Source organism: Bos indicus, chromosome 16, assembly GCF_029378745.1.
Source record: "Bos indicus isolate NIAB-ARS_2022 breed Sahiwal x Tharparkar chromosome 16, NIAB-ARS_B.indTharparkar_mat_pri_1.0, whole genome shotgun sequence".
Lineage (NCBI taxonomy): Eukaryota > Metazoa > Chordata > Mammalia > Artiodactyla > Bovidae > Bos > Bos indicus.
Genome location: NC_091775.1, coordinates 60496418 through 60509617, shown reverse-complemented (window position 1 = coordinate 60509617; position 13200 = coordinate 60496418). Strand labels below are relative to the sequence as shown.

The 13200-nt window shown below is 38.5% G+C and overlaps 1 protein-coding gene across 8 annotated transcripts in view; it reads right to left on the bottom strand.

Annotated features, from left to right (window-relative positions):
* RASAL2 (RAS protein activator like 2) overlaps window positions 1-13200 on the bottom strand; it is a 397112-nt gene that overhangs the window by 188438 nt on the left and 195474 nt on the right. For all 8 annotated transcript variants that reach the window (XM_070768498.1, XM_070768499.1, XM_070768500.1 and 5 more), the window contains exon 2: window positions 7185-7312. In XM_070768498.1, coding sequence (XP_070624599.1) covers window positions 7185-7312 — 128 coding nt within the window. The remainder of the gene's footprint in view (window positions 1-7184; window positions 7313-13200) is intronic.

Below are 13200 nucleotides of genomic sequence, written 5' to 3'. Positions count from 1 at the left end.
AAAGTAGAGTTTGAATGAAGGAAAAAGGAGCCATTCTTAACGGCTTGTTATCGCCAAAAGAAAGAAGCTCAGAGAGTAAGCTTTCTTTTGTGCTTTTGTATTGGCTGCACTCCGGGGCGTGGGGGTGGGGTCACGATTGTCTTCTCTACCCTTTCGCTCTGCTCCTTAATCTCTAGTTTACTTGGTCTTATCTCTTGCAAGCAAAATGGAATTCAAATGGCCTCCTACGTCCTCTTTGAACCATGCTGGTGCCAAGCCAGCTGGGGCCTATCCTGGCATCCAGGCAGGGAAGTGTATTTCGTAACACATAAGCAATGTTTGTTTGGCACAATTTGCATGAAGCAATTTACTGAATCAGTGAATCATTTCTCAAGGTGACATTCCTGGCAGACTTCTCTCTCAGCATTCTGCCCAGGTCCATCCTTCTCTACCTTCCCAAGCAGGTGACTTCGGGCATTCAGCATGCTTCCCGTGTACACTCTCCCCACCCTGTTTCCACTGCTGACAGGGAACATGCAGACTTAACAGAGAGCATTAAGAGATCCCACACACTGAACACATGAGTGAGACTAGACTAATAGAGTCCTCCCACATTCCAACAGTGTCTGGCTAAGGATTCAGAACCCTCTTACTTGATCTTATTAATACAGCAATAAATACCCCCATGATTAGTTGATTAAGGTTTAAAACAGCTTTTTAGGATAATTTTGGCAGGAAATTCCTTAAACTCCTTGTTTCAAGGAATTATGAATTGTTCAACACAAAACTCCAAGGATAAGAGTTATATTCCTCGTGATCGTGTGGGTGGAATGTAAAAGAGTAACAGTGTATTCAGGGTCTTCCACTAAAAAAAAAAAAAAAGATTTCTAGTCTTTTCCTACCATGAAATTAACAGAATGTTAAATAAAATTCAAGTAGCAGGTATAACTATGCCTTAACATTTTCTTATCCTAGAGACTTAATCCAGTTTTTCCTACTTAATAATGGTAGAACACATCTGTCTCAAGACATTAAACTGTTGCTGGAAACTTGTCATCCCTTTCCTGGTCTATTGCAGTAACATAACTCATCTATTTCCTTCCAATTCCTTTCACTCAATTTTCAACATGATCAACAGAGTTCCTTTTCTAAGAAGCAAATGTGATGTCATTTCCCTGTTAAATACCTTTCCATGATCCAAATCATTTCCAGAATAAAGTCTAAATTCCTTAGCATGGCCTTTAAAGAACTTTATTCTTCACCTCTTGCCAGCTATCCGTCTTCCTTTTGCAAATTATATTCCAAGAATTCTGAACATTTTGCAGTTTGCCAAAGAGATGTGAAATGTTTCTTGACTTTGCATCTTTATATGTACATGGAATATCCTTCCCATCTTTTCCTCCAAGTGAGCTTCTGTTTGTCCCTAAACACATGACTCAGTAGTAAACTTCTCTGTAAATCCTTTTTTTGCTATTCTCCACTTTAAACCATATAGTATCCAAGGCAATATCTTAGTTAATCCTTCCTTTGTGGTAATATTATAATCCTCTTAAAAAATTGCATTGCGGTAAAATTCATGTATCATAAAATTAACCATCATAAAACGAGTAATTCAGTAACATTTAGTACATTCATGATGGTGTGCAGCCACCACCTCTGTTCCTAGTTTCAAATGGGTTTTAACTTTTAATTTACCTGAATGTGTTCCTAACAAAACTGCATTTTTTGCAACCACAATACTGCACACATAATAGGTGCTCAATAAATAAAGATGGAATTTCACATTCAACAACAGAAAAGCATCTTACGGATTTTTTTTCCACTTTTATTATCCAGTCTTAGAAAAAAAAATATGTTATTACACCTATTGTTGAGAGAAGACTTATCACATAAAAAAGAAAAGACAGAAGGTTTGGCTCTTTTCAAACTTAAATTTTAAAAAATGGATATTCAGAAATTAAAAGTTTATAATTTGGCTATTTCAAAATTCATTCAACAAATATTTGTTGAGAATTTACATATGTGTCAGGAACTGTTCTAAGCATGGAGGGATGCCATATTGAACAAAACAGACAAAATCCCTGCCTTAGGAAAGGGAAACCCACTCCAGTGTTCCTGCCTGGAGAATTCCCTGCACAGAGAAGCCTGGCAGGCTACAGTCCATGCGGTCACAAAGAGTCAGACACGACTGAGCAACTAACGTTTTCAAAAGCTTATATAAAAGAGACAATAAGCATGATAAATTATATAGCATTTTAGAAGGTGGTAAATACTACAGGGAAAAAAAAATAAGATTCAGGTAATTAGATCAGAATTTCTGAATGGAGATACAGGAAGGGGTTGCAATTTTAAGTAATTTGGTCAGCGTAGCCATATCAAGCAAGTGACATACAAGCAAAGAGCTGGAGAAGGTGAGAAAGTGAGTCATGCAAATATCTGAGAGAAAAGTCAAGGCTAAGGTCTCAAGGTAGGAACATGCCTGATGTGCTTAAAACAGAGACAAAGTCATATCCAAGTAAAGGTGTATAATGGGCAGGTTGATACATGAGTCAAGAAGAGTTGTTTTGGCTTAAGACATACAATTAAGATCATCAGCTTTAGAGGGCTATTCAAAGTTATAAGATTGGATGAGATTCCTAAAGAAGTGAAGTTCATGGACTGAACTCCTTAGCACTCTCTTGTTGAGATCTGGAGAGCAGGAGAGAAATCTCCAAAGATGACCCAGAAGTAACTGCCAGAGAGAAAGGGAGCCAACTAAGAGAGCAGAGTGTCACGAAAAGCAATGTGAAGAAAGTGGGGCTAAGAGAAGGAATGAGTGATCAGCTGCATTAAATGCCACTAACTTAAAGATTAGGTAAGACAAGAAGTGAGAAGTGACCACTGAATTTAGCAATGTGGAGGTCACCAGTGAGCTAAACAAGCGCAATTTTCACAAAGCGGCGAAGGTCAGAGTGTGAATGAAGTAGGTTTAAGAGAGAATGGGAAGAGAAGAATTAGAAACAAAGAGGCTAGAAGTTTTTTAAAGTTTTTGCATGAAGAGAAGCAGAGAAAGGGATGGTAAATGGAGACAGAAGTGAGATTAATGCAGGCTTATTTTTTTCTTTTTTTCATGCAGAAATAAGAGCATGCTGGTAGGAACAATCTAGCAGAGAGCAAAGAGTTGAAGATGTAAAAGAAATAAGGGAGAACTGCCGGTGATATATTCTTGAATAGGCAAGAATGGGCACAGGGAGGGGCTGACAGCTGGACCTTGGGTAATCCAACCACAGTGAAAAGAGGGAAATCAATGTATAAGGAAATAGTTGCTGGTGGATGTGTAGACATAGTAACAAAGTTCTCTTGAGTGCCAGAATTTTCTTAATGAAATAAGCAGCAAAATAACAGCTATAAGTGAGGGTAATAGAGAAACATAGAGAAGGAGTCAGAATATATGAGGAAATGTAAAAAAATCATCTCAGAAATCATTCTGGATTGTGCTACTCAAAGTATAGTCCAAGCTCCTGTACTGCTGTTTTGTTGTACAAGTTGTTTGTTTAAACAATTTAACAACGTAGAAATTAAGAAGAAGTGTGCTTTGTGTCACCAGTAGCTTCATCTCATTTTACAGCACACTCTCTATAAACATGTACAATTTTTGTAATTCTATTTCTTCTTTTCTTTTATGACTATTATTGAACTGCAATTTCATTTTTTTGTTAAATCTAATAAAAATTTGGACTTAGACTTTTGTCTTTTTAAAACTTCATATTGCTTCACAATTCATATTATTGTGTTTTTTTATTCATGATGAAGTAGGGAAAAAATTGGCCCCTCACCACACATAGATTGAGAGGGATGAGTCCAGGAGAGTTGGACAGTAATTAGACTAGGAAATGTTTTGTGATTGCCAAGGAGCATTAGAGGCTCACATGAGGTTTGCAGCCATTAGTTAAAGACCATCAGTGTGGTGGAGTGATTCTCTCCAGACACATTATGCTGCATGGAAGCAGAGCAGGATAGATGAGCAGCAGGATTTAACTGACCTATCACATTGCCAAGTGAATATGACATGATGCAAAAGGGGGCGGGGGCAGCAAGGAAACAGTATGCAAACATTAAAATAAGTGATCATGGAATTCAAGCTGGATGAAGAGGGAAGAGAGGGTAACAGAGGTATGAGGGACAGAAAAGTGACAAGATCAATGGCCCATAGGTCCCAAAAGGATTGAAAAATTGTTGGCAAAAAAGGATGAGCTAGAAAGATAGCAGGCGATGGTCAAATAGACACGCACAATTGAGAATGTGAAGAAGCTGTAGCAATGAGGCGAAAAGATTCTTGGAGGAGAGGAGTTTGGGAAACTTAGAGCCAGTGTGTTGAAGGGATCATCTCTGCAGACACTGGAATCCTCACAAGTGAAGGCAGGAGTAGTGCTGGAGATAATGATGATGAGTCAGGAGCTAAAATCAGTATGAAATGAGGAGAAATGACGGTGTGGGGTGGGGCTAGAAGATGACTATAACATGAGACTCAGAGTTTGGACTTTATAGGGGAAAAGTGGGTGAAGAGACAGGAAGCAGCCATGAAAGGAGAAGGATGCCTCCCACAGGCAGCCTGGTATGAAGGCCATGAGAGGAAAACAGCCATTGCTTGACAGGACCTCACGCAAGGCAGTGTCCTCAGAAAGCTACAGGTTCTCAGGAGATCTAGATCAAGGAACTCCTTCAGAGAAGGGGTGAAAGAAAGAGACTGATGACGGACTATGAGTTGCAGAGGGCGTAGTGAAAGGGTTTCAAGAGGTGGGAAAGGATGAGGGGAAGGCAGAGACAGAAAAGGGGGTTTACAGAGTCACATGGAGAGTAGAAGACAAGGGTTCCCCTGATGCCTAGGGCTACTCTTGATGGCTAGCATGTTCATGTCTGGTAGAAACCAATACAATATGGTAGCACAATTATCCTTCAATCAAAAATAAGCAAATTTTTTTAAAAAGGGATAAAGTATGTAAGAAATCGTTTTAGAAATCATCATTCCTCATGGACAGTTATTTCATGGGACTAAAGGGGGTCCAAGCCTGGATTACTCAATTGATCATGGGTCACATCATGGTTCTCTCTAAGGCACGCTCCTGACCTTGCGCTATGTATCTTTAGGCTATTTGGTTCCTTACATTACTAAACTGAAGTAGATAAGGGCAAAAAGATGGTAAATGATTCATTCATATCACTCCATACTAATGGCTCTGATAAAAAACTGCTGACAGAGTAGATTGGTTTAAATGGGCATTCTGAATGATCTGTTTATTCAGATTAGATAATTAGAAATATTCTATACTAATATGTACCCTACCAATTTTTATTATGTAGCTACTTAATAGAAACAAAACAACATGTACCATCCTATTCCAGAAAGGGCTGGCCTTTACTGAATTATTTTAATAAAATCAAATTTAATTACAATACTGGAGAAGGGTCACAGGTAGGGAAATGGTAACAAAAGCAAGGGACATTTTCCAATGACTAGAGAAAAAGAATAGCCAAGTTCATAGAGGGCACATTAGCCAGGCCCTTGCAAGTAAGTACCACTTATGAAAAGAAAAGATGAAAATCGAAATTGCTTTATTGGTATGACCTTGCCTTTACGATGTTAAAGAATGCTGAGTAGGAGAAGAGATGGGAAAGGAAAGGTACAGAGTGGGAGGAGAGAGAGAAGAGAAAAGGCTATAGGGATCCACAGGTAAGAATTAAGAAATGTATTTTTGGTGCTTTGCTTCAACTGAATTCACTTTTATGGAGGGATGACTTATGGCACTAGTATTCTACTTAACGGCTTTCTAGTTATTTATATATGTTTTTGGCAATTAATCTTTCTCCTTCATTGAATGAGATCCCTTCTTCTCTTTTCCTCCCCATTATCCCTCTTCTTTGTCAAGATCACACTCATCATTTTTTTATGCTGTGGAGGTTGGGAGCAAGATGGTTTTCTGGCCCTACCAAGTCAACCATCTGATAAATCACCAAGAGGCAAACGAATTATTGGATGTGGAAGAATTTGCACACTGTAACAGTTTGAGGAGTAAAGTAATAATGGTATATACGTAAGTTCAAGGGTTTTTTTACTTAAAAGCACAGAAAATTTACCTGGAACTCAATGTCTGTACTTAGTACATTCTGTCTCTCCAGATCTATTCTTTGCCCTTCTCTCCCTTGCTGTGCTTTAGGAAACAGATTTCTGGAACACATCAAAAGCAATCTTTTTCTTTGGCTTTAAGTTAGGTTTGGCCAGTAGGTAACTGGCAAGAAATCAGAAAGCAGGAAAAGAGAGCAGGCGTGTTTGTTCTCTAGTGTTTCCTCCCTGCTGGCCATTTTTGTTTTGGTAGAGGTGGTGTTTTCTTGTATACAGCCAAAGCTACTGTCATTGGCCCTCTTGTGCAACTACAGTTCTCTGGGTTCCAGAAAAACTGCTCCTTTCCCTTGCCCTGAAGGTCCAGGGTGATAACTGCTTTAATGTGTATTTTATCACCCTCTGGTGGGTCCCTTTTGCTGCCATACCTCTGTATACTTCCTTCATTAAACTTCTTTCAATTAATCTGCTGACTGTGCCATTTGTTACTTGTAAGAAGCAAGATTGATATAATTTCTAATAGCTGTGCTGGGCTTAGTTGCCCAGTCATGTCCGACTCTGGGCGACCCTGTGGATTGTAGCCCACCAGGCTCCTCTGTCCATGGGGATTCTCCAGGCAAGAATGGAATGGGTTGCCATGCTCTCCTCCAGGGGATCTTCCCAACTCAGGGACTGAACCCAGGTTTCCTGCATTGCAGGTGTATTCTTTACCATCTGAGCCACCAGGGAAGCCCTTCTAATAGCTTCAGTAGTGTCCAACTCTGTGCGACCCCATAGACGGCAGCCCAGCAGGCTCCACCGTAGACTGATATAATTTCAGGGCCAGGTCTACACAATCCAACCCATTCTCATTCCAAATTTCTCAACTCAATATCTCTTTCACTATCCCGTAGTGAATATCCAGCCTGGTCTTGAAGTCACTGCTTCGTGACAATCATGTATGCATCATGACAACACTGGCAGCGCTTTGGAACCACCTAAGAGTCTCCATTCATAAAGCCTCCATTTTCATAAGTGTAACTCATCAAGATGCAAATTTAAAACTAGATTATTTTAGGAATTTGGTCAGAAAAGGGAAGTAGCTTTTCTCAGTAACATCCAACCTCACCTCCTTCTCCTTGTTGAGCAACACCAGCTGGCTGTCTGTGAGGATGCAGTACTTCCGCTCCCATGTTGTCGTGTCGGTGTAGGGCGACTGGCCACAAGACAGACGGTGGGTAGGTGGCCCTTTCACATCTGTGTGACAGACACAAAAACAAAAGGGACAGATCACTACCATGCTTGGTAAATGCACATTTCAAATGGAAGGTGCTTCAAAATCAAGGAAGGTGGTCTAAACATAAACTTAAATGGTTAAGCCGAAAACTTAAAATTCCTCTGAAGAAAATATAAACAGTTTTTTGACAGAGGGAAGATTTTGCCCTATAGTCTGCAAAAAAAGAGGGCTGAAACACTTTGGGAAGAATCGTTAGCACAAATTTGACACGGTAATCACCAGTGTACATGCACTAAAATAATGGGAGATCACTTCAGGGCAAAACCAGTTATCATTCAAAAGAAAGAGGTGGGGGTGACTCAGAGACAAGAATAAAGGATAGATATCTTTCGGAAGAAGATGCTGCTTGCTGCATGTACACTCAAGAGTACTGCTGAGCTTGAACTGAAAGAGTGAAGTTATTGGCAGCCGACATCTTCAAAATGGCTTTATTTTTGGTCAGTTGTAAAGATTTTAGAACTGGTTAAACTATAGCATCATATTACCACTAGAGGCCAGTAAGATCTTAAAAACAGATGATCTAAACATATTACCCTCAGGGCTCTTAAAGGTGGAGGCATACAATATAATACCAAAGTTAAATGTTTCAACTATTCTAGAAGTCTCATCTCCCATGTTACTGTTTTTTTCTTTTATTGAGATATGACTGACATGTAACACTATATTAGTGTATAACATAATGAGTCAATACTTGTATACACTGCAGAACGATGATCTTAACAAGTCTAATTACCATCCGTCACCGTAACAAGTTAGAAAATCTTTTTTCTTTTGATGAGAACTTTTTGATTTACTCTCCTGGCAACTTTCAAGTATCCACTACAACACTGTAATCGCCATGCTGCAGATGACATTCACATGGCTTATTATAAGTGGAAGTTTGTATCCCTTGACCCCCTTCACCCATCTCACCCACCATCCTCTTGCAGATCATCATGCTGTTCTCTGTATTTGTGAGTTTTGTTTTCTTTATTTTAGATTTTAGATTCCACATATAAGTGACATCACACAGTATTTGTTTTTCTCTGACTTATTACATTTAGCATAATACCTTCAAGGTCTATGTTGTCATAAATGATAAGATTTCATTTCTTTTTCAATGGCAGAGTAGTATGCTGTTGATCCACCAATGGGCACTTGGGTTGTTTCCATTTCATGACTATTGTAAATAATGACACAATGAACACAAGGATGCATATAGCTTTTCCAGTTAGTGTTTCCATGTTCTTTGGATAAATATCCAAAAGCAAAATTGTTGGGCTGTATGGAAAAGGAAATGGCAACCCACTCCAGTACTCGTCTGGGAAATTCCACGGACAGAGGAGCCTCGTAGGCTGCAGTCCATGTGGTTGCGAAGAGTCGGACATGACTGAGCGACTTCACTTTCACTTTTCACTCTCATGCACTGGAGACAGAAATGGCAACCCACTCCAGTATTCTTGCATGGAGAATCCCAGGGATGGGGGAGCCTGGTGGGCTGCTGTCTATGGGGTCGCACAGGGTCAGACACGACTGAAGCGACTTAGCAGCAGCAGCAGCAGCATGGTAGTTCTATTTTTAATTTTTTGAGGAACTTCTAATCTGTTTTCCATAGTGGCTGCACCAGTTTACATTCCTACCAACAAGGCAGAAGGGTTCTGTTTTCTCTACATCTTTGTCATCATTTGTTATTTCTTGTCTTTTAGAAAATACCCATTATCATTGGTGTGACGGATATCTCACTGTTGATTTTGATTTGCATTTTTCTGATGATCAGGGAAGCTGAATACATTACATATGTGTTGTCCATCTATATGTTTCTTTGGAAAATTTCTGTTCAGATCCTCTGCCCATTTTTCAGTCAAACTGCTGTGGGTATTTTTTGTTTTTTACTCAGTTGTATGAGTTCTTCATATATTTTGGATATTAATTCATCAGATATATGATTTATAAATATTTTCTCCAGTTCAGTAGGTTGCCATTTCATCTTATTGACAGTTTCCTTTGCTGTGCAGAAGCTTTTCATTTTGATATAGTCCTGTTTGTTTATTTTTGTTTTTGCCTTTGCTTTAGGGGTGAGATCCAAAAAAATCACTTCAAAATTTTTTTAATATGAAGTGTTTGCTCATTTGGGCTATTGAAAAACTTGAAACATATCTTAACTATAAGTGCATATTAGATACATTGAGTAACGCTTTTATGATGTTTCAAGATATATCAAAAGTTCTTTAGCCACGAAGGACTAATTCCTCTCAGAAATACAGTGTAGGAAACATTAAACATTAAAATACATTACTTATTACTATTTAGTTATTACACTAGAGGAGCACTTCAAACTGAAGAAATTAAAAAACAAATGCCCATGAGTGCAGGAGAGTTGTAAATATCAATAATAAATAAGTGCATTTTATCTATTAGTTGAGAGTCTTCACTACTATTACTTTCCATAGACTTTTAGTCTTTTTATCACAGGATGATAGGTATTCCTGGTACTGACCGACTTCAAGGAAATTCAAATGATTTCCTATATGTTTTACGCTGCTAAGTTGCTTCAGTCGTGTCCGACTCTGTGTGACCCCATAGACGGCAGCCCACCAGGCTCCCCCGTCCCTGGGATTCTCCAGGCAAGAACATTGGAGTGGGTTGCCATTTCCTTCTCCAATGCATGAAAATGAAAAGTGAAAGTGAAGTCGCTCAGTTGTGTCTGACTCTTAGCGACCCCATGGACTACAGCCTACCAGGCTCCTCCATCCATGGGATTTTCCAGGCAAGAGTACTGGAGTGGGGTGCCATTGCCTTCTCCATGTTTTACGCTATAATTACTCAAATATGCATACCTATAGGTGACGATCTGCAGACAGTAAACAGGTCAGTATTCAGGGCATTAGGTGTATGTATGCCTCTCTTCTTACATCCCCACATGTGTCCAACATTGTCATCAGTGCTCCTTCTGGCTAACTTCATTGCTCTCTAAAAGTCTATCTAAACTTGTCGCTTGGCATGTTTGGGGAGCTCATCAACTACCCTCCAAAATAACTCAAGATTCAAGAACCAATAATGTTACCAGGGCTTGGCTTGACATGCTTACTAATTTTTAGAAGTTCACTGTCTTTCCTCTTCCCCTTGTTTTTCTGCTTCTATCTCCTGTGAACTTCGCACACCAGTACCTGCTGCACAGGTAGCTTCTCCATTCCACACCAAGTCTCTCCTACCTTCAACTCTTTCATTTCAAGCATTTAAAGTTTTGTTTATACTTCAAATTTTCCTAAAATTATCACAAAAAGCTTTAAAGGAATTAATTCAGTAATTCTTGGCAGATAAAAGATTCTTGCCCAAACTTAAAAGCCATGTCAAAGCTGATTTTCTTCACACGATTTGGATAAACAAATGGGTTACATTTTTACCACAATGCAGACCTATTTTTAGAGTCAAATACCAAGATCACTTAAACAGAGAGGGATGCACCTACTTTATGTAGAAATGTGGTGGTTTTGTGGCCTAGACAAGTTTTCACTCAAATGACTAACCTTCTTATGTAAGTTGGCCATGGATGACCTAAACTGCCCCCTGCAATTTAATCTGAATCTTATGATCCACACTGAGCAAGAAAATGTTGATAGGCTCTGTCCGTAAAAACTAGAATATGGAAAACTTTTATAGCAGGAAACCCAGGGTTCCTGACAAAATATCAATCTGCCACCAGCACTGAATTTAAGAAAACCTGAATTATCTTGCCTGTGTCAACCCGAGTAATCATCTTACAGTCCCCCTTAAAGTCCTCCCCTTCTCCAATGTGAGCTTTGCTCCTAGTTCCTTCATGCTATTGTGAAACAAGACAATGTTTCATGAAGCATGCTGGGGACCCTGAACTACTCCTCTCCAGTGTTAAAGGTAGAATGAAATAGAAAGCAGTACTTCCACATTTTAGTTTTTCTGTCTGTCTAAATTATGAGGTTGATTAGCCATGTCATAAATTTTGTAGTTTCACATTTTTTCCTACTATCTATGGTCCACATTTTGATCACTTTATAAGACTGCATTAAAAGGAAGAAAACAAGAAGTCAGAATAAGTGGGATTGTTTGTTCTTTTTGGCATTTCTGGGTTAAGGTTTAAAGGGCATTTTAAGTAACAATCTAAATAAGATATTTCTGAAAACCTATGAATTTAATTTATTCATTCTACTGTGTCCTCATTTCCATAGCTAAATGAAGGTTTAATAGTACACTTGTAAAGCCTGTTTACTGAGGCTGTATTAAACTCAGGACAAACTCACGTTGTTGCCTAATTTCACTTTACCAAGTCTCTCAATCCCTCCCGCCCACTTTCCCTCACTCCCACCCTCTTTTTCTCTGGCTCTCTTGACATACTTCTAATTTCTGACTTTCAATTGCATTTAGTATCTAAAATTCACTACTGAATAGGGTAACAACTTTAGAATTACAAATAAGAATCTTAACAGCAAAACTGGAAGGAAATTTTCGATTGCTGCTGTCCGATTCCTGTAAGGATACCAATGATACTGGACATTACCCTTATTACAAAAGTTGAATAATTTTAGAAACATTAACAAGAATCAGCAGTTACACAATGAACCCCATTGGAAAGTACTTCTTTGAGACTGGATATTATCATGTAGACTAATAATTTCCAAAATCTTTGATCTCATGATTCCTTTACACTTTGTAAACTGAGGACTTCAAAGAGTTTTTTTGTTTGTTTATGTGGGCTATATTTATCAATATTTACCACACGAGAAATTAAAACTAAGAAATTTTTAAAATATTTATTCATTTAACAACAAGAACAAACCTACTGCGGGTTAGCATAAATAACACATTTTTGATGAAATGCAACTATTTCCCAAAACAAAACAAAATAGTGAGAGGAGTGACAATATTTGAAGTTTTGCAAATCTCTTTCAAATCTGAATATAGAAGACATCTGGGTTCTTATATTTGTTGTGATATTTAATCTTATGCTTTATGTTGTTTTGGTTTAAGTGAAAATCTAAACACACAGATAAACAGTTGGAAAAGGGAAAAAATATTTTAATAGCATTTTCAGGTAAGCGCAGGTCATGTCTTTCAGTTGTTCTTTCAAGTAAAAGTGGTGTTCATGAAAAACAAATGATAAGTCTAGCTCCCAGATCACTTTCCACTAATGCTTTCCCCGGTGATAACTGTCATACTTCAGAACGCAACTTAAGTGTACTTCCCCTCTCATCATACAGAATGTTAAAAAGACATAAACTCCAAAGGTTTAATATATAATAAAATTAAAGATTTCACTGAGTTCTCAAGGATATCCTTAAGGAAAACTGGCTTTTTCCCCCCCTACTATGTGTGCAGAGAAGATTGCATGACTCCTGGCAGAGCGTGGTCCCACAGCTTTGATTCCTGCAACTGCATCAACAGTTTTGCTTATAACTCCTTTTGTATCAGAGTAAATGTCAACACAGTAAAAACAAACAAATAAACAAAAATAATCTTAACCTCGCAGATCAAGGGCACCCTCAGGTTCTAGGGTTCCACAGACCATACTTTAAAAACCACCGCTTACATAATAGGAAGGCAATGAAAGATTCTAAGAAAATTTGGTAATAGTTTGTAAGATGAAGTGAGGAAAAGACCAGAGTTCTTATACAATGAGTGGGAGATCAGTGTAATGGCCGGGGCGTGGGATGATTAGGGTCATAGACTGGTGACAGTGGAAAAAGAAAGAAAGGAACTACGTGAGTCAAATTTTGAAACAGAAATCAACAATGCTGGTAACTCTCTAGCTGTTTGTGGGGAAAGTATAGCACAAAAGAGCTGAGAGAATAAATAGCAACTAATACAAATACAGATTTATAAATACTCATAAGACAGG